Here is an 18652-nt window from a genome sequence, read left to right on the forward strand (position 1 = left end):
AACATCGATCGTGCGCGCGTGAGCTCTCTCATCTATTTAATTGTCGTCCACTTAATGGCGAGGAATATCGGCGCTTTGTGTGGAACTTTGGTGAGTAGTCCATCCAATCGCGCGATAGCGTTGAATCGGAACGGCACGATGGACGAGGAAGAATGCTCGTCGGTTTCGGTGTAACCGACGGATCAATAGAGGTGTATAGGTTTTGTAGACTGAATGGATGAATAAGCGTGTGTACATTTGCGATTACACGGCAACTAATTAATACACGTAGACGCTTGTATCCGGGTGCATTTATCGTACATTAATAACTACACGCGATATACATGCGTAATGGTTCTTCTCAATCAATAGCATTATTACCTGAATTGCGAGCATTCAGGCCGGTCCTAATTATCACTATGCACTCTCGATATTATATTCTATACAGCAATTATGCGCTCGTAACAGCGAATTGTATGAATCGGGCGTCGGGATCACAGAGGCGTCTATCGCCACGAACGAACGCATATATAAATTTTTTTTTTTTATAACCCAGCGCGGGGTGTTTTGTTGCCTGTGCAACCTATAATAAATAATTTATCACCGCATTGCGCAGCGTCGAACTCCGCGCTTGTCCGCGCGGAGGATTCCATTCATCGTATTCCATGTTCTGAATTCGGACGCACTTTGTACATTTTCTCATCTCCTCAGCGGAAAAAGGCCGGCGGCATTGCGCGGAATGCCGGAACCGAAACGCCCACCGAGTTCTCTCTCTCCGCCCGTGTAACGAGGAGTACGAGGAGGGCGTATCCTCTCTCGGAAAATATGTTCGCCGTGGGCTACTAGTTTTAATTAAATCCGCGCTTTCTACCGCCCGGGTATGCCGGGCGTATAACCAAGACGATTAACCGGCGTTTGCAGTGTCTCGACGTCCGCGTGACGCGTCGTCCGCCGCCACCACCACCGTCGCGCGCTTTAAACCGTCGCCGTCTCACCGGCACCTAAATGTCTACCTAAATCTTCGTCGCGGCTTTCCTAATTATTCCGTCGGGCGAAACCTTTTAGGCTGATGTAAACGGAATACCTCGCCCGATGCAACTTTCAAGCGCGTTGGGTTGTTTTCCCAGAATTCAACATGGTTATGCAAGAGGAAGCCGGACGCCAATTTCCGAGAATTCTAGGATTTCTAGTTTAATAATATATTAAAGAGAGAGTTACTCTTGTATCTTACATTTCGTATAACATTTATTACGTAACGGATTTTTATTATATTTACAAACATTTTATTAATATCTTTTCCGCAAAATAAAAAAATGAGATATGGCATCATGATATCTTTCTAATTCTTTGTTTCTCGTTCGTATATTTTGAGATTATAGATGCATAATTACGCGTGCCAACGTTATTCTATCACACATCGTACGATACATCCGCGTCTTTTATCCTCAGCATCCTGCCAAGAGAACCGCGTGTATCGTGCCGCGGCAGCAGTTTCCTTATTTAGCGTGAAAACCCGTAGTCATCCGAGCTCACGGTTGAGCGGTTACCGTTCGGTTCTACGGTATCTCACGGCGCGACTCTGCGTTGTGTCGTCTTTCGCTGGAAATACATCCGCTTTGCCGTGGTTTAAGATAGGTCGGAGGTCTCTCAGGGCGGAGGTCTCCCGAATAGAGTTATCCAAGGATGCACGGGGGTGCAACAAGCAGTTACCTGTTGTGTACCCACATATATCCACCGCATGTTCAACGAGCAAATTTCTAGGTACAGTCCAGCCGAGACACGGTCCGGTAAGCTTGTGTAATGTTTGCCGGATGAGCGGCTTACATCGGCATTTGCTTCTCCCTCCTTCGCGACAAATCTGTTTCTCGTCGGTTCCGCACGGTTTCGACGCTGCTCGGTTACTTCCGCTTCTCCCCCGTGTGTCTCGACCAGAGGCAGGTAGTTTCCTCTTACGGTTACCTTCTCGTAAACGTTTTATCGTGAACCGCTAAAATAGAGGATGGCTCGTATATTGGCTAGCACGGCCGGCCGTCAATCTTCGTCCGGTTTCGCACAAATTCGCCCTCGAGTATACTCATGCTCGAACATACTTGAACCTGCTTTGAGATCATCCGCAGCGCATACGGTAGCGAGAAGATTAATACCCCACGATAAGTAGGTGAAAGCTCTCCGATTTCGGTCTCGTGGTTAGGATGGTTAACAACTTGCCCGGAACTTACGTGCGCGTAGTCTATCCTGGTAGAAATTTACTGGACTTTGATGGGACGTTATTCAAGTGGAACGAGAATTTTAAATTACATTTCAAACATGATACAAAGAGTCAATTACTGTTCAATTACTCACACACGATGACGCAAATTTTACAAGCTGTATATAAGAAGGTCGAGCCTCGGATCAATCCGTTGGGATAACCGATTGCTCAATGGCTCGAAAACGTAATATTCCACCGCCGTTCCTCGCCGGCTTGTTACGAGACACGCGAGGGTTTCTCTGTGAAATTTCAACATCGTTCGAGGGGGGTCGCGGCGTCGTCGCACCGGCGACGACGTCGGTATGTTCTACAAACGGAGGAATAACAACCGACGCGGCGGAAAGGGAATAGGGTATACAGTCGGTGGCACGTTCGCCTTAAAAATTACAGGCAATATTTCAGACGCGGTAATACGCGGAGTTTAACTACACCCACCAAATAACAAGAGCAAGACGAATGAAGTACTTTGCCTTACATAATTCATCCCGAAGTTTCCGCCCGCCCTCCCGGCAGAGCGTATTCGCTATGCACCGCCAGACTGCCTAATCATATACGCGTTGAATGTTAAATGTCCACGTCCCTCGCGTCGTTGCAGCCGCCGAGACTATAACGTCGAACGTCTTAGCGGCCTGTGTTACGCTAAACGCGATCGATCCTTGCGAATTCATTACCGTTAGGCAGTAAATGGATGAGCGACTTTAATTGCCTTCGTTATACGACGGCGCATATTATCTTGAAAAAAGCTAATGAGCTTTATAATTCTGCGATCGCGCTCGTCTCGGAAGATATACATAAGTATATGTTTAAACGCGCATCACAGTCGAAGACGGTGAACGCGATCGAAGCGCCCGAATCAGTGAAAATAATTCGAGTAGGTGCTCTTCTTCCGCAACGCCACAGGCTACGAGGGAGTAAGTAATGGCTTCTGTCGTGGGTGTTTAAGCGGCGGCGTTTCGTGGCCAAGATTGGAGGTGGCTCACCCTCCACCGGGTACAAACTATTGCATCGCATCGTCCGCCTCGGGATGTCCGATCGAGTTATCGTCTCCGTATCTCCCTCTCCTCTCTTCCACCCTCTCGTGACCCTCTTCGCTCCACCTCCGTTTTGCGAATGGTACCCCCAGGCTACAAACCACCCCTCGCTCACAGTCAGTCGTTCTCATTCTCGAGCCGATCTACGCTTCCTCGCTACTCGCTATACGCTCTTATCCGGCCTTCTCCTTCACCAAACCAACCAGCCCCTCTCGGGCGTAACACACAGAGAGCCCCATCCGGTATCAGAATAATTCGCATTTATTTGTCGTACGTCCCGCGACGCCGTCGTTCCGAGTCGCCGTAATGAAATGTCGTCGAATGCAATAAGATACAGCCGGATTCTTATTCCGCTGGAATAAGACTTTTATTATGTTGCCTCGTGGACCTCGCTAAAATCACGATTGTACCCACTTTTCTTCTTTGAGGAGAGCACCGCAGAGTATTCTACTCGCGCATCCACTCGCACACGGAGGAAAGCTCGGGGAAACGGGATAAGTTTTCGTTGATGTACGGAAAATTGCGTTCCGGATTATGCATAAATCGCCATTTCCTCTGTCCGTATTACGTGTCACTTTTGTAAATCACGGGATTTATGTTTCACGAGAGCGAAGAGACCCCCGTTCGACTTTGACAAACGATTACGCCATTATGCCTGACAGCTCCACTACCGTAAACAGAATGAAAAATATCGCGAGTTATATACGCGCAGCGTATTTGCTAACTTTTAAACTTTTCCCGTATCTTTGAAAGAGTTTATCCTTATAACGCGATTATATAAATACGTACTTCGCGAGACAGTTTATTAGCTTGTTAAGCTTAAATCTCAAACGTCATAATTCCTATTTCCATTATATCCTCAAAGATCACGGAATTTAGAGATAAATATAAAATCTCTCTTTCGGAATCTTGCGAAAAAGAAAAGATTCTCTGACATCTAACATCGACACTATTTTTGTATTGCTCTTACCCATCTTACGCTTTCAGGTACCATAAATATGAAGTAGCTTCGTGACATATGACTCACCTGGAAAGAAAAAGAGGAACGTTATTGAGAAAAATGAACCAATAGAATATATTGCACATCTAATACTTAGTATTAATAATATATACGTTGAGGCCGCGCATTCGTACACTTTAATGATGCAGCAGCAGTGAAAGTTCCTATGAATTAATGATCGGTGAACGTATTGCTTCGCAAAATGTTACTGACAGAATCGATCTGCAGATTAAATTTTCATTTACCGTAACGCCCCATGCCTTTGCGCGGTAGCGGTATAAATTCGGTGCAGTTCGGCTGGCACGCTTGGGTTCATTAAAGCAATCCAGCTCGCGTTTAATCCCCGTGAACCCGCCAAAATCATGTTCGATAAACATTACCGCAACACAGCGGTTTTCTTTGGCGGCGGAGTTAAGATAGTCGGGGGGAGGTGTAGATAGGTGAAACGCGCGTGCGAGCGCGTCGCGTCGTGACGAGAATTTTGCTTGACAAACAACCTACGATCCACGAAGATTGCTCGCCGCGATCGGCCAATGATTAAAGCACGCTCTCGTCACTCGTGAGGAACGAAAATTTAAAGCCGAAAATATGTCACGCCAGCACGAACGTGCCCTAGAAGATTGACGCTAATCCCGCACGTTTTGCCAAAAGCTCGTCTCCCACGTTGGGCTTAGCGAAGTGGGGGTGCGTGTACACGCGTCATAAAACATACTACAAAAAATATATATGCATAGTGTCTACCGAGCATTACTTTAACCCAGCTCCTGGAGAAAAATTAGAATTAAAAATCCTAATATGAAAGTGATCGAGATCGTGATAGTTTTTCGAATTATAAGTGATTTATAATTCAAAAGTTAGCTGATATCACGGAGAATTTAAAATAATTATGCTTAAATACGTACCGATCTGTTCGGTAGTATTTTTTGTTACCTGTATTATTTTTCTATTTAAGATAATGTCGATTTTTATTGCTCAGTTGACTTTATCCTTGGATTTCTTATGTAAAAATATGATGTACACTGTAGTAATCAGCTGATACATTGACAATTTAATTATTAATGATGGATTTTAACATGTTACATACAAATTATTTTATTTCTTTTGATGAAGATTAAGCGATTGATTAATTTACTTAAAACAAATTATTAAAAAGAAATAATTTAAAATCTAAAATTGAAGAATATATAAAATTTATCTCTGTTTCGTGATTGAAAAATATATAAATAAATTATATAATTTATTATTATATTTTTTGTTAAAAATTTTTGCTGAGGAGAGAGCAAAATTGTGGATTTTAATGAACCCAAAAAGAAAGAGAACGAGTCGCTATGTTCTGCGGTTTTTAATTTTATTTTTTTGCTTTATTAAAATTATACAATTTTATGATACTAATATTATATACATTTTATTCTCCAAACGAACTAAATTTTGTTTTATTTATTGATGTTAATTTGAATTGCTGGGAACCAAAATATTCGGCATTTATGTTATAGTAACGTTAAATAACAGCAAATATATAAAATAATATAGTAACATTTCGTAACGGTATTAATTTGGCCAATACGCGGCACTCGGCATTTGTTTTCTTTGTGCGCGCGGCGCACATAGTGTTGTGTGCACACACAAATTGTTACCTGACCATTCATGTGACGAAACTTGAGCGGGCGGTTAGTACCGTGAGACGCTCTGTATGTCGCATTAGCTCTCGAAACGTTGCGATAGGTACTGAAACGCGATTATTCCTTATGGACAATTAGCAACTACAAGTTCGCGCGATCGATTAACATACCATAAGCGTATTGAGACAACTGTTCGACGCGCGATCTATTCATGGAAAATGCGAATCTAGACACGGTAGGGAATAAGAATTACAAATTATAAATTATATTTCGTAATGGCCCACCTCGCTCTTGTTGTCTGATACAACTGGCAATTGATTAACATTGAAATAATTTATATAAAGATTTCGCGGAAAATATTTATTAAACGTCATTTTATTTTATTCCAAAAGTCAACCTAATAAATAGCAAATAATAATGATTAAACAAATTATGAAAGATTAGGATAAAATTGTTATAGAAGATAAATTAGTAATCAATTTTTATCGAATTATATACAATATTACGTGAATTATATACAGTGATTGTAAGATATTTTATGATTCATATGCTATATTTGTGATACGCATATATTGAAAAAATCCGGATATTGTTTTCTCTCTCTTGCGTCATTTCATATAATACATATTTAACCATGAAAAAATACAGGGAAGAATGCAGACCTTGACTGTTATTAAAGAAATATTTGGGAAGAGAAAAAAAGAAAAGAAAAGAACAAAAATTTAAATATTAATCATTTTCCTCCGCGTTTTATAATTTTTTTATTTCATATAAATACAACATATATAAAAATTTTCCTTCGATTTTCTTGGTCCATGAGATGTGAACACTGTGAAAGAACTTTAATAAAAGCTTTATGTTCTCAAAAATGCCAGTACTTGTCTTATTTTCTTTTCTTTTCTTCTTGATTTTTATCCTTTATCTAAGCAGTAATCTCGTAAATTTAATAATATTAAAATTTTCCAAATAACTTTATTACTACATCATACCTCTATAGTGTTCTTAAATTACATTTTTTGAAAATAAACTTATGAAGTGTTTGATAAAAAATAAAGCAACGGTAAAAATAACTTCTTTGGAAACAAATTCTCTTTTATGAAAATTATTAACTATTAAAGGATAAAATTTAAACTAATGCATGAGTTAAATAACATATCGTTATTTTTAACTATCATGTGTGTCGAAATTTATTATTTTGATACACAAAACAGTATTATGTTGCTCCATTGGTTTAGTTAAATTAATATTGTTTTAATTAAATTAACGATATATTGAGGAGCAGTGGCAACGTATATAAGAATGGTTGAATGATTCATATTAATATTACGAATTTGACACGGTGTACTTTTTACCAATTATATTTATAGTAATTTATACAACTTATAATTTGTATTATATTGCATAAGACGTGTCAGTAAGTGAGACAAATTGACATCATTTACTGTCAATGATCACAATTTGATAATTTATTATCAACGTATCGATAATAATAATAAACTCTGTTTAATAAGCTTTGTATATGTATATGCATTTTTATATACATAACATACATCGCATAGATATTAATAAAATAATAATGGACTTTTGTTTTGTTCTTAACAAGAGCATCGCCGCAAACAAGATGAAAGTATAAAATGAGACTTTGGAAGTAGAAGCTAGAGAAGTTCTTATTGTTTATGATAAGCGTGAAATATTATTTTCGTACTTCGCGTAGAGCGTTCTCAATTAAGCTACTTGTTCTCGATTAAGTAGCCGCCTGTATATTATATCGGCGATCGTTACGAAAAGTTTTGTTTATTAAGAAAAAACTGGGAAAAAAGGCTGCTTAAAATTATCTTTTGTTCTTCCTGATCTACTTAAAAATAAATATCGGACTCGAGCTTAACGAGAGGAGTATATCGCGCTGGATCGGTAGAAGAGAGGCGGAGGAACAAGAAAGCGGGAGGGCGTAATCCTTCGGTTCGACAGTCTCGGAAGCTGGCCACAGACTTCTCCTTTCGTATTATATGGTTCTTTTACGGAACGAGCAGTCCGTTTCTGTGGATAAGAGAATCAAGCTGGTACCTACAACGGCACTGCAGAGAAAAGGTTAACGGCGCTTTAATTGGCCGGGCGCATCGCCCCGAGTTAGGAAACGGGAACTAATCCAACGTGAACCGGGCGAGCTTGACCAAGAAAATGCCCCATGGTCACTAACGTCAGGCACAGACGCGCAACCTCTCTACACCCCCGCATCCGACCCCTCCCCTCGTCTCTACGCGCTTTCCGTTTTTCCCATTGCTTTCACTGCGAACACCCAGCATATACAGACACGCTCGAGCGAAATTGTTTCTTCTGCTTTACGGTTTTAATAAATCTCCGCGAGGTAATTCGCGGTGGGTCGGGACGGACATTAAACTCACTTCCCTGAGTTCTGCTCATTCGATTCGCCCTCCTCCCCTTCGCGTCCTGGATCCCATACGATACGACCGGAGACCGATCCAGTAGGGATTAATGGTGAAGATTGAATGTTACAGGGTGTATACGAGTAACAAATACGCGCATAAACAGAATAGAGATAAATAATGCCCATCTCAAGACTTTGCGTAAGCTTTTTCTCAAGTATTAATTCTAGTACTCCTGAATAATACTGTGGCGATTATATCGTCACATATCTGACCGCCGAAATTATTCGAGAGACGTACAAATAAATAAAAAACAGGCGGAAAATACACGTAAAAACGATTATAAGAAACGTATGACTAGCGCAAATAACAAACTCAATATATAAATAATATACATTTGCGAAACGATCATTTTATTATAACCGATCTAGACTTGTCGAGAGGCTTCTCGAAAGGCACGGGGTTTTGAAAGAAGAGAGTCATTCTGCAACGAGCTGGAACGAAAAAGAGAGATTCGACTATCGGACTCGCTAGCGTACATGGTTCTTTATATTAATCTCACTGATTTTCCGCGAATCGCAATTTTTGTTAGCAAAAAAACTAAACACAACCAAAACGATAAATATTTCTATTGGATATGAGATTGATGTTAGCGCAACGAAGCGAAAATTCGGCTCCGATCGGCGGAGCGAACTTTAGCGTATAGTCGCAGTTACGCGGGATACGCAATGACGCGACAATTTTTTCGGAGGACATCGATATATATCTGTTCCGGTATGTACTTTGCTCTCCGGATCCCCCCGGCGCTTCTCGCACGAAAGTCGAATAAAGTAAAGCGGCGCTTGGCTGTCGGCCAAGCTCCGGATCTCCAGCCTCTCGCGTCGGTGAGGCGGATCCCGTGCGTTTCTCGCTGCGCGCAGCGTTACGAGCCATTGCACACGCCGAATCGTCTGTAGTGCCCGGTGCACGAAGCCAAGTCCGGCCCATCGTCGTCCAACCTACCTATCTACTCCTAATGTTGCGACATTACCCAGGGCGCGGAAGAAAAAGCGGTTGCACGGACGATAATTATTGGGGATCCAGTCCCCTTGTGTTTGGTAGAAACAGCAGGCCGGGGCTACCGCAACATAGTCGTGCGGGCTATTTTCTCCTCGCGAAGCATCTCGCGCAAACGAACGAATGCGGGAGACTGGCGAAATTGTTTACAATAAAGAGGACAATTTTCGGCGAATGCTCGGGACTGGAGATTATTGCGTTCGGGTGTATCTTATTTTTCTCACATGAGATCCCGGGGAGAATCTCGCGTACGTTTGCCGCGAGAGCGGCAGCTTACTGTTCCCTCGGGTGTCCCGTCTCACCGACGAGCACAATAAATACGGGCTATTTTAAATCTACATCCTGCGAAGGGTAGTAAATTGCGAAATAATTACACCGGGCCGCACACGCGTTTGCTCGGCTTCAGAAGGGTTTGTTACGCGTGGTAGGTTAGGCAGAGAAATACGTGGGGAATATACTTCATGATTTCAAGGGTACTGCAACGATTCGCTTTCCCTCGGGAGAGATGGTACTTCATATACCGCGAAAAAAAAAGAAATCTAACGCGAACCCATGTAACGTGTTGCGTTGGCCACGAGTACGAAAGGAGTTGTGTATTTACGTATCCGAAGAGCGCACTCGCATCGTTTTCATTCGTAATTGCTCGTATTGAAACGCTTTGCGTTTGTGTAAAAACTGGGATTCAAAAGAAGATGAACGGTTTAATGTAATGAAACTATTTCATGTTTGCCAATTTCAATATTAGCCAATTTGTTTTTCTTAAACCCAATGCAGATAATTTATAAAACTTCAGAGTCTATAACTTATTTTTAGCTTATAATTATCCTTATTTGGCTTTTTTTATTTATTATAAAAATATAATAGAATTAATCTATAATTTTTTCGATCTTATTGCCCTTCAATCTGTTAAATAAATTTAATTGATATCGTCGCGATACTTACACGTTATCTAAATTGAATAATAATGACTGACATAGATATTTGTCGTTACAATTTCCGTCTTATTTATGTTAATCATTTTGTTTTTGAAATTTTATCCTCCACTTTCGAAATAGTATAGAATCAAATATGTGAATGCATAAACTTATTACTCTCTCACATTATACGATCGAGAAAACAGTCACGCCCATTGATCCTCGCGAAACTTTGTGAAGACTTTGTTCGCGAACGAACTATTCAGCGAAATCTTGAAGCGAAACTTCCCGCGACGCATTTTCGGGGGCGAATCTGTTCTCCTCGAGACAAGGAGAACACGCGTGGGGAGATAACACATAGAAGAGAGAGAAAGGAAGAAAGAGAGAAAGAGAAAGAGAGTAGGAACGGAGAAGCAGAAGCTGGAGCACGCCTCTGCCGTACCTTTCAATTTGCGAGGCAATATTTTCGGCGTACGCCGGCTGAGCTCGGTGTTTTATAAGGTCGTTACCAAGGTTGCGCTAATCTTCACCCTAGCCACGAGCTTCTGGCAAAGTGCCCGCCAGGAAAATATTGTTCCGCCCGTCTTATCTGACTTGTATCTCGGTAGAGACCTCCGTACGAGTACGCGAAGAGCCCCCAACCCGGCGGCTGTGCTTGCATGTGTGGATGTAAACGCGGGAAATTTCATATTCTCAAAGTGAGGAATTTACTGTTGCGTCGGAAATCCGAGTGCGCGGAAATACCGCGGGGAGAAACAGGGCTCGGGGGAGGAGAGAGCGGCACAGAGCATGAGTACACCGTCGTTATTCCCCTCTCGCGAATGCATATTTGCATCCGTGTCACGCATCGAGACTCCAATGCCGACTTCATGTGGCGACTTGGCCGTCAACTCACGTCGTCGAAGCACAAATTAAACTCCCGTTTTTAGCTTAGAAAATGAGTGAGACCTCGGGTGAAGCAGCGACAAATTTTACTCGATATCGAAGAAACGATATTTCAACGTTCCGTAGCTATTTTTCAATGTACGCTTTAAGTGCGTTGCTACTAAAATCGCGTATCGAAATTTTAAGAGCGAAATTAGGATTGTCACGTGGCATGATCTGCCTCTTCGAGATTACTCTTCGTTTTTTTCCCTAATCAACAGAGCGTGTAACAATTACTTAAGGAATGGAAAAGGGCAAAAAGCTGCGGGTATTACGCCGCATTTGCGCTACATAGGCTGGGTCGGAACAATGAGGATTTTGAGGTTCGACGGGCCTCTCTTGTGCGTCTCTCGTGGCCTCTCGAATCAGTTATACGACCCATGAAAGAAGACTTTATCCCATTGGCAATTAGTTGCATCCATAATGAGATCCCGTAAAACTCGTAAATCCTAATGGGATTAAAGGGAGCCTCGATAATGTCAGAGTCTACCCATTCTCCGATACGATCTCAGAGATAAATGACTACCTTTTTTTTTTCCAGTCGAAATCGCTTTTTGTTATCCCGCAGGAAAATCCCACGCGCGATATTCGATGCTCGATAAATTTGGTATTTCCGCACGTGTAATGAAATTTCCGGGCCCCCGACGCTTGCTGATCGCGCACAGTTGGAAGCTTAATGATCGTGGACATCTCACAAACATCACGTACTCCGAAATACGCGAACGTGACCGCAACACCAAACGTGATCGCGATTTCCCCCTACGCGCGCTGGCTAACTCGAGGGAGCGACTTTAAGGGCGAGGGGGCGGGAAAAACGGAAGTGAGATTACCCCCGAATACAGTCGAACACAGTATAAAGACTAGTGGTCATCTTAGTATTACATTTCTACGAGAAAAATACGAGCGGATGAAACTTTTGTGTGACGCCCATGGAACAAATCCATGCCCTAGCTCTAACGAAATGATTTCCTCGAAATAACCATAATTACAATGCCAGGAAAAGAATTCTTTGAATCTGTCTTTTCCGCTGCTCGAGCCTCTCGAAGTCGCGTTCTTGCCTCGAGAAAAAGAAACGAGTGTCGGCGTTCCACCTTCACGCTCGTAAATGCAACCGCTGCCGTTAGCGCGGGGGATGGGGGGAGGAAAGTGCAGGATCTGTGAAAGTAGAGGCTATGATATCCAGCGCGCGCGGAAACTCGTTCCGAGCAAAGAGTAGGATTTACCGACGGGAATAAAGAATATTCCGGGTTCTTACGAGTCTGAAATGGGCGGCTAGACGTAAGGCCAATAAAGAAAATATGGCGCTTGCACGCGTTGAACGCATCTTCGACTGTCCCTTCTTTTCGTAGGGATACATCTCGAGATTTCAGCGAAAAGAACAATCGCTAAGTGCGTTACAGCTGAATTTATTTGTAGGGAGAGCTTTGCGTATTCGGAAATAAATTTCCGCGCGCGTGCAATATTCGCCATCCCCGCGTTGCAGTCTATCGTTATATCAACATCATCGCGTTAGAGTTTCGCGAGTCTATAGTGTAGTCGCGTATTTTTATTCATGCGCAATGAGAGTTTTCCGTAACGCGAATGCGAAATGATTACGTATTAAAATAGCGCGCGGCGGAGGGATGCGTGCTTCGCACGTGAAGTATTGCACCATGGCCTGGTACATACTTCTTCCGACGCTCCGCCACACACGTGCATCGCCGACTGCGTATAAATTATGCAAGACGTATGCTCAGATGGATGGCGAAGGTATTCTAGGTTGTCGACAAAGTTTAAGCATCCGCGTCTGCCTGGGCAAGGGAATGCCTCTGGCCGGGGTTAAGACTTCGAAAGCCAGCGGCACGCCCGCGGTCGACTTTTTGCACGGCTATTGCAACAGTTGGCCCCTTTAAGGCTATCCGAGAGCACACTCGACCACGACTGGCTCCTTTTAACGCTCCTTATAAGCGGTTCTCCGACTTGAAGCGGCCGGTCGTGTTAGTTCTTGAAATTCAACTAGCTAATCACGTACGCAGTTCCGGAGATACATCAATGTAGTCGAGTAAATTTCGTTGTACTGACTCGATATATGACATACGACATGATAATTATAAATTCATTTTATATTTGGATTCATACCGGATTCGCATGAAATAGTGTATTAATGCATATAAGATATATCGTTAAATTAGCTACTTGATAGTTTGAACGGTCGCATTTATATGATTTGCGTGAGAATGACTGTGATTTAGAACTCGTAACTCATGTTGCAGGAATGGCCGTTCCTGTTCGACCGTAACTACTTAACTAATAATCGATATTACATGCAACGTGTTATATGCATTCCTCCGAATCGCTAGATTGAATCTATGTGTAATTTTACGTGATTTTTTAATAGCCTGCAAGAAGATCCTATAGAAATCTAATCCAGATTTCTAGTTTCGGAAACTCATTGTGAAAATACATTGTGAAAGCAATGTGTTTGAATTTCCGAGAAATGTCATCTTAAAATTATCTGATTGTGAGTCAACAAGACTGAAGAAATGCGACGGTATATTTAGAGCACTAAATTATTTAGAGTATTTGAGAGATAACGGTCTTTAGAAATTGCAATTCATGAATTATTTTGAGAATATAATTAAATTATTTGATTAGAAGAACTTGGCATAGTTTTAATCTTTCAAACGTTTATGCATATTACAGTCGTCGAATTACGAATGTTTCAAATGGCGTGCTTAGAGCTTTCTCCCTCTTTCTCCAGTTTTCTCCGTTCATTGCTCTCTCTCTCTCTCTTTCTCTCTCGCTCAGTGGTGAGAGCTTGGCTCGGGACTAACCGACTCATTCATTGCCTAGTTTAGCAGCAGTTTGCCCTGAATATTCATAGCTGGCCTCATCTCGACGACCCGTGTAAATATCACTCGAAAAGTTCAACGGTTCCTTAGTTCTGGGCTGGCGGTAAGAGTCGTTCCGCGCGTGTATCTCTTGTTAATGCGCTATAAAATAGGTCGCGCGAAACATATGGAAGAGAATAATAACATTTTGAATCATTTGTCGTCGTACAGAAAAACGAATTTTTATTCAATGCGAGTTTATACCTCAACGGCTTGCCTGATAGCCCGATACGGAAAATCATCCAAAATTGTGCGACTTCGATAACGACGAAACGTGTCATCAGAGAACCGATAAACAAACCAGCCACGCGCTAAATTGCTAGCGGCAAATTGTGCTCCAAACTGTGTCCATACCTAGTAATCACGCGTGCAATCGTATCGGAAGTAATTACAATGTGCAACGCGATCGTAGGCATTTTTCCTGTGTAAAAAAAGCCGGGATACAGGACCAATGCGACAATTTCCGTTCGCGCCGCGGCGCGCGGCCGCGGCCACCGCCGTCGCGCCGTCGTGTCACTATTCGCCTTTTCACACTTTGGGCGCGTTTCTCTCTCCGACTCATTTGAGATGCACTGCCGCAAAGCGCGTAGCACGCGCGGCCAATGCGAATCCAATATCGGAAAACAATTTTTCTCGGGGAAGAATTTTAGCGCGGCTTTTCAAGACTTCGGACCTTACTGGCTCGTGCTGTGGCACCCCCGGACTGCGCCACCCTTTCTCCCTACCTTCGCCATCCTTTATTCTCTCTATCCTCTCCGAGCCGCCTGCATCCCCCGCGCTCTTGTTCTGCTTCTGTCGTGCCGGCCCATTTTCTCCGTACCACCTTTAAACCGTGCTCGTTTCTCGCAATAAAAGAGTGCCCGCGGTCTTTCGCCCGTGACTTACGGCCGTGCCGGTAATAACGATAAACGTTAATGTCGCTTTGTCATTGCGAGCGCAAGCTATCGGGGATTAATCGGTTCGTTAAATTCTTTTTTCTTTTCATCCGCGCCATTTGCATCGGCGTCGAAAGGTACGCTCCCTTTCTATCCGTTACGAATCTGAGCGTAACGAACTGGAGGCGGAGGTGCGCGTTTGTGTCGCACATATGAAAATATGAGGTGCGTTACCGCAAGGACATTTACTGGCAGCGCGATATTGCGACGCGAAAATTGCGTAGGGCTTTATTGAGATATAATTAATTAGCGTGTGAATCAAAGGGAACTAACGGGTATGAGAGGGTGAGCGGCGGCGGCGGCTCGAACGCGAAGCGTCTAGTTAGAACGGTCGCTGAAAGTTAGCCCGAGTTTCGTCTCGACGCAGGAAGCTGGCCATGAAGCACACTCGTTTATAACGGACCGGGGAAACAAAATTAAATTGTAATTGCACCACGTATACAATGGCGCGGACCATCTAGGTAAGCACCCTGCCGACGACAACTAATTACATTTAGGTACCTCACTTTTACCATGACGCGGAGTAATTGCCTCGGGTAGTCATAATGAAAAAGTATCGATTGTGCCCGCGTTACCCGCTCGCGAGGAGGAGGAGGAGGAGACCTGTACCTTTCGTCACCTGCGTTTAATGCACAACTCTTGCAGTCTTTTAGCAACTCTCGCGTTTTTTATGTCCTGCGGCGCGTATTACAAATTAACGACATCTGCGCCGTGCATTCGTAATGAACGTACTGAATATGCGAGAAAGCGTAAACGAGATAGTTGAGAGCGTTTATTTCCGCGTTTAATAATATTAACGAAACCATACCGTCTTTTTTTTTAAAGTTGATTCGCATAGTTAGTTGATCATCTTTAAGTTCTCACTGTTCTTGCTACGATAATATATGGCGAGAAGTTTTATCATTGGTTAAAAACTGTACACAAAAGACTGAAAGTATCAGATTGAATTTTGACGTGGTCGGTTATACAGTTTAGTTAAATTTTTTGTTGTCTGGCTTTGAAAAAAAATATTCTACATCTGATAGTCAAACAAATAACCATCCTTCGGCTCGCGTTTACTCCACCGGCCATCCAACAGCCATCCACCGGCCTGCGTTTAATCCATCAATTTTCCACCGACCATCCACCGGTCTGCGTTTACTCTACCCGTCATACAATTATATAATTAATAATATAAAAAAAAAACCTTCTAATAAATTTGATATTTTGATATGTTTGACTTAAGTTTATGTTTTATAATTTATTAATAAATATATATTTATAATGTTTTACGGTATATAGAGAGATATTTATTTACGGACTTTTATTACGAAATGCGTGCAACGACTAAATAATATCTTCTACCATGGGAGGAGCTATGTTTCTTCTCGCATCTCAAACCAGTTTCTAATTGTATTTATATAATTATGGTGTTTAATCGGTTAGTTTATACAACTTTGTAATTAGCGATCTTGTATCTTATTAAAATTCCTAGAATGATTAATAATTTTATACATTAGAAAGATCAGAAAGAAAGTGTAGAAATGTTGAAAACATTTTTATATAAGACGGAATGGATATTAAAAATTTGCGGGAATGAAAGGAAGAAAGTCCATGTTGAAACCCTTTCCGCGGGGCGGACGATGAGAGTAAAAACCGGTACTTAGCGAAGTTAACTAGAGTGCAGTGCCGTTTACGTATGCAGAAAATGGTGAAGTTGTCGGGTTCACTGGGAAATGGAAGGAGAGTGCAAGGAAAAGAGACTAGGGGTACGCGAAAGTCCGAGTGGAAAAGGGAAAAGTCGGGAAGAGATAGGAGGAAGGAGGAAGAGAGAGCAAGAGCGAGGGAAAAGCGCAGTTTAAGTGCTCGCTCGAGTGAGAAGACGTCGGTACAGAGACAAGGCGCTAATGAAATAGTCGGTTATGTTTTAAGTACTACTGCTTAATGTACATTCCACGTCGTTTCGCGGTAGCCGGCCGAAAGTTCCGGTTTAACTTGCCCCGGCTGCTTCTGCTCTGGCAATCGCGAAAATTCGAGCTCACGAGCGGGTCAAGGCAAGGTTATCACAGAAATCCTCGGGATTCCGCGTTTTTTTGCAAATATTTAAATTAGACACTTTAGAGATACACTTAATTGGAATTGGATCAGTGAATTCAGGATTATTTTTGCCTTTATCGTACGTCAACTTCACCGGATATAGGTAAACGTCGATGATTGTTGATCGGAGATGAATATACGAGTCTCGAGCGCGCTCGACTTTAATCGATTTTCGCTTAATCGCGTTACACCCATCTTTCCGTCATTTAACTTGCACACAAAGGAACGGATCGAATTAGTCCCATAAGGGCGTTAAACCACCGCGAAAAGTTATGAAGCGTAACACGAGGCTTAACTCGTGGCAGCTTAAAGGGTTAATAAGATATTTAGTTTACTAACATTCGGACGGAGCCAAGGGTTTATGCGAGGGCTAGTGAGAGCCACCCGTGGTCTAAGAGACTTAGAAGCTAGCGGTCACCCCTTGAGTGCATTCTCCTGTTCCGCAGTGTCTACCGACGCTTTAGGCTTTCAAGATCATTAATTTAAGGCGCCGCCGCCGCAGGCACTGCGAGGCACTGAATCCTCGATGCTTTCTAGAGGAAGACTCGAGGCAGTAGGACGGAAAAGAAGCAGACGAGAGGGAAAGAATTCCCAAACTCGCTTAGTGTTTATCGATCGTTCTCAATTGGCTAAAAGCATCACTCGCGACGTAAGGATTAATAAGCGATTGATTTATTGCGTCATCATTCTTATAATTTAATTCTTTAGAATAGATTAATTGAGTTATTAATGAGTTTACGATGGTTTGCGCGTAAAAAAGTCCAAGTTACACAAAGTCGATTCGCGGAGAGAAAAAAAGTCGTAGATTCGAAAGGAATGCGAAAAAAATAGCGAAGACAAATATCGATCACGATGTTGAGGAGCGAGGGATAGCTGGGCTATCGGGATGGTCGAGCGGGCGAGCTATTTGCGGGATAATGCGAGATTGAGGGAACAAGGACGATCACAGAAGAAGGGCATGGAAGGTAAGCTGCAGACGGAAGTGGTTATATGGCCGAATCGGTGGCTAGGGACGAAGAAGCGGAATGGCGAATGGCAGTCGGGAAGTAGTGGACAAGGAAGCTGGGGGGATAAAGTCGTGTGGGACATTTAAGGCTGTTGGTGTTACGAATGCACGCGATGCTTGCTTAGATTCACCTTGTTGAATATTACATGGAGGGACGCCACGCAATCTTGCCTACGGCTCAATCTCGCATTGTTAAACTTGATCAGAGCAAGCTGATCACAGCGGAAACGCAAAGATCCTCATGGTGAATTCGTGATAGGGGGAAATTAAGCTTAATAAGTTTTTGCTCGTAGAATTCTATTTTCGTAATGATAATCGGAAGCTTTGATTGTCGTATTGCTTGGCACGAGAAACGTTAAAAGATTACGATCGAGTCGAGACGTATCTCGTACGAGCGTATAGCTTTGATTGGCGCACGTTTGAACCTTTGTGCAGAAGGTTGAGGGAGAAGGACATGTTCGTTATATTGGTCGAATTTGATTGCGCGGTCCACATGAAATTTGGTCGGCAGACTTTCGATCGGTATAACGAAGCCGGGCAATAACGCGCTGTGTGCGCAACGACGCAATATGTCATACAGTCTGTAAATAACACGATTCGCCCATAT

The 18652-nt window shown here is 42.7% G+C and overlaps 1 protein-coding gene across 15 annotated transcripts in view; it reads right to left on the reverse strand.

The window, feature by feature from the left end:
- The window catches only part of LOC112467901 (CUGBP Elav-like family member 4), a 546980-nt gene that overhangs the window by 175330 nt on the left and 352998 nt on the right, over nt 1–18652 (reverse strand). The window contains exon 1 of one of the 15 annotated variants that reach the window (XM_025036798.1): nt 4232–4282. The exons of 13 other annotated variants lie outside the window; for them this stretch is intronic. In XM_025036798.1, coding sequence (XP_024892566.1) covers nt 4232–4279 — 48 coding nt within the window. In that variant the 5' untranslated portion in view covers nt 4280–4282. Of the gene's footprint in view, nt 1–4231; nt 4283–18652 lie in introns of those variants that run through there. One more of the 15 variants, XM_025036812.1, reaches the window with a different exon arrangement.

This window comes from Temnothorax curvispinosus, unplaced genomic scaffold (genome assembly GCF_003070985.1).
Source record: "Temnothorax curvispinosus isolate PA1 unplaced genomic scaffold, ASM307098v1 QBEX01017878.1, whole genome shotgun sequence".
In the NCBI taxonomy this organism is placed as follows: domain Eukaryota; kingdom Metazoa; phylum Arthropoda; class Insecta; order Hymenoptera; family Formicidae; genus Temnothorax; species Temnothorax curvispinosus.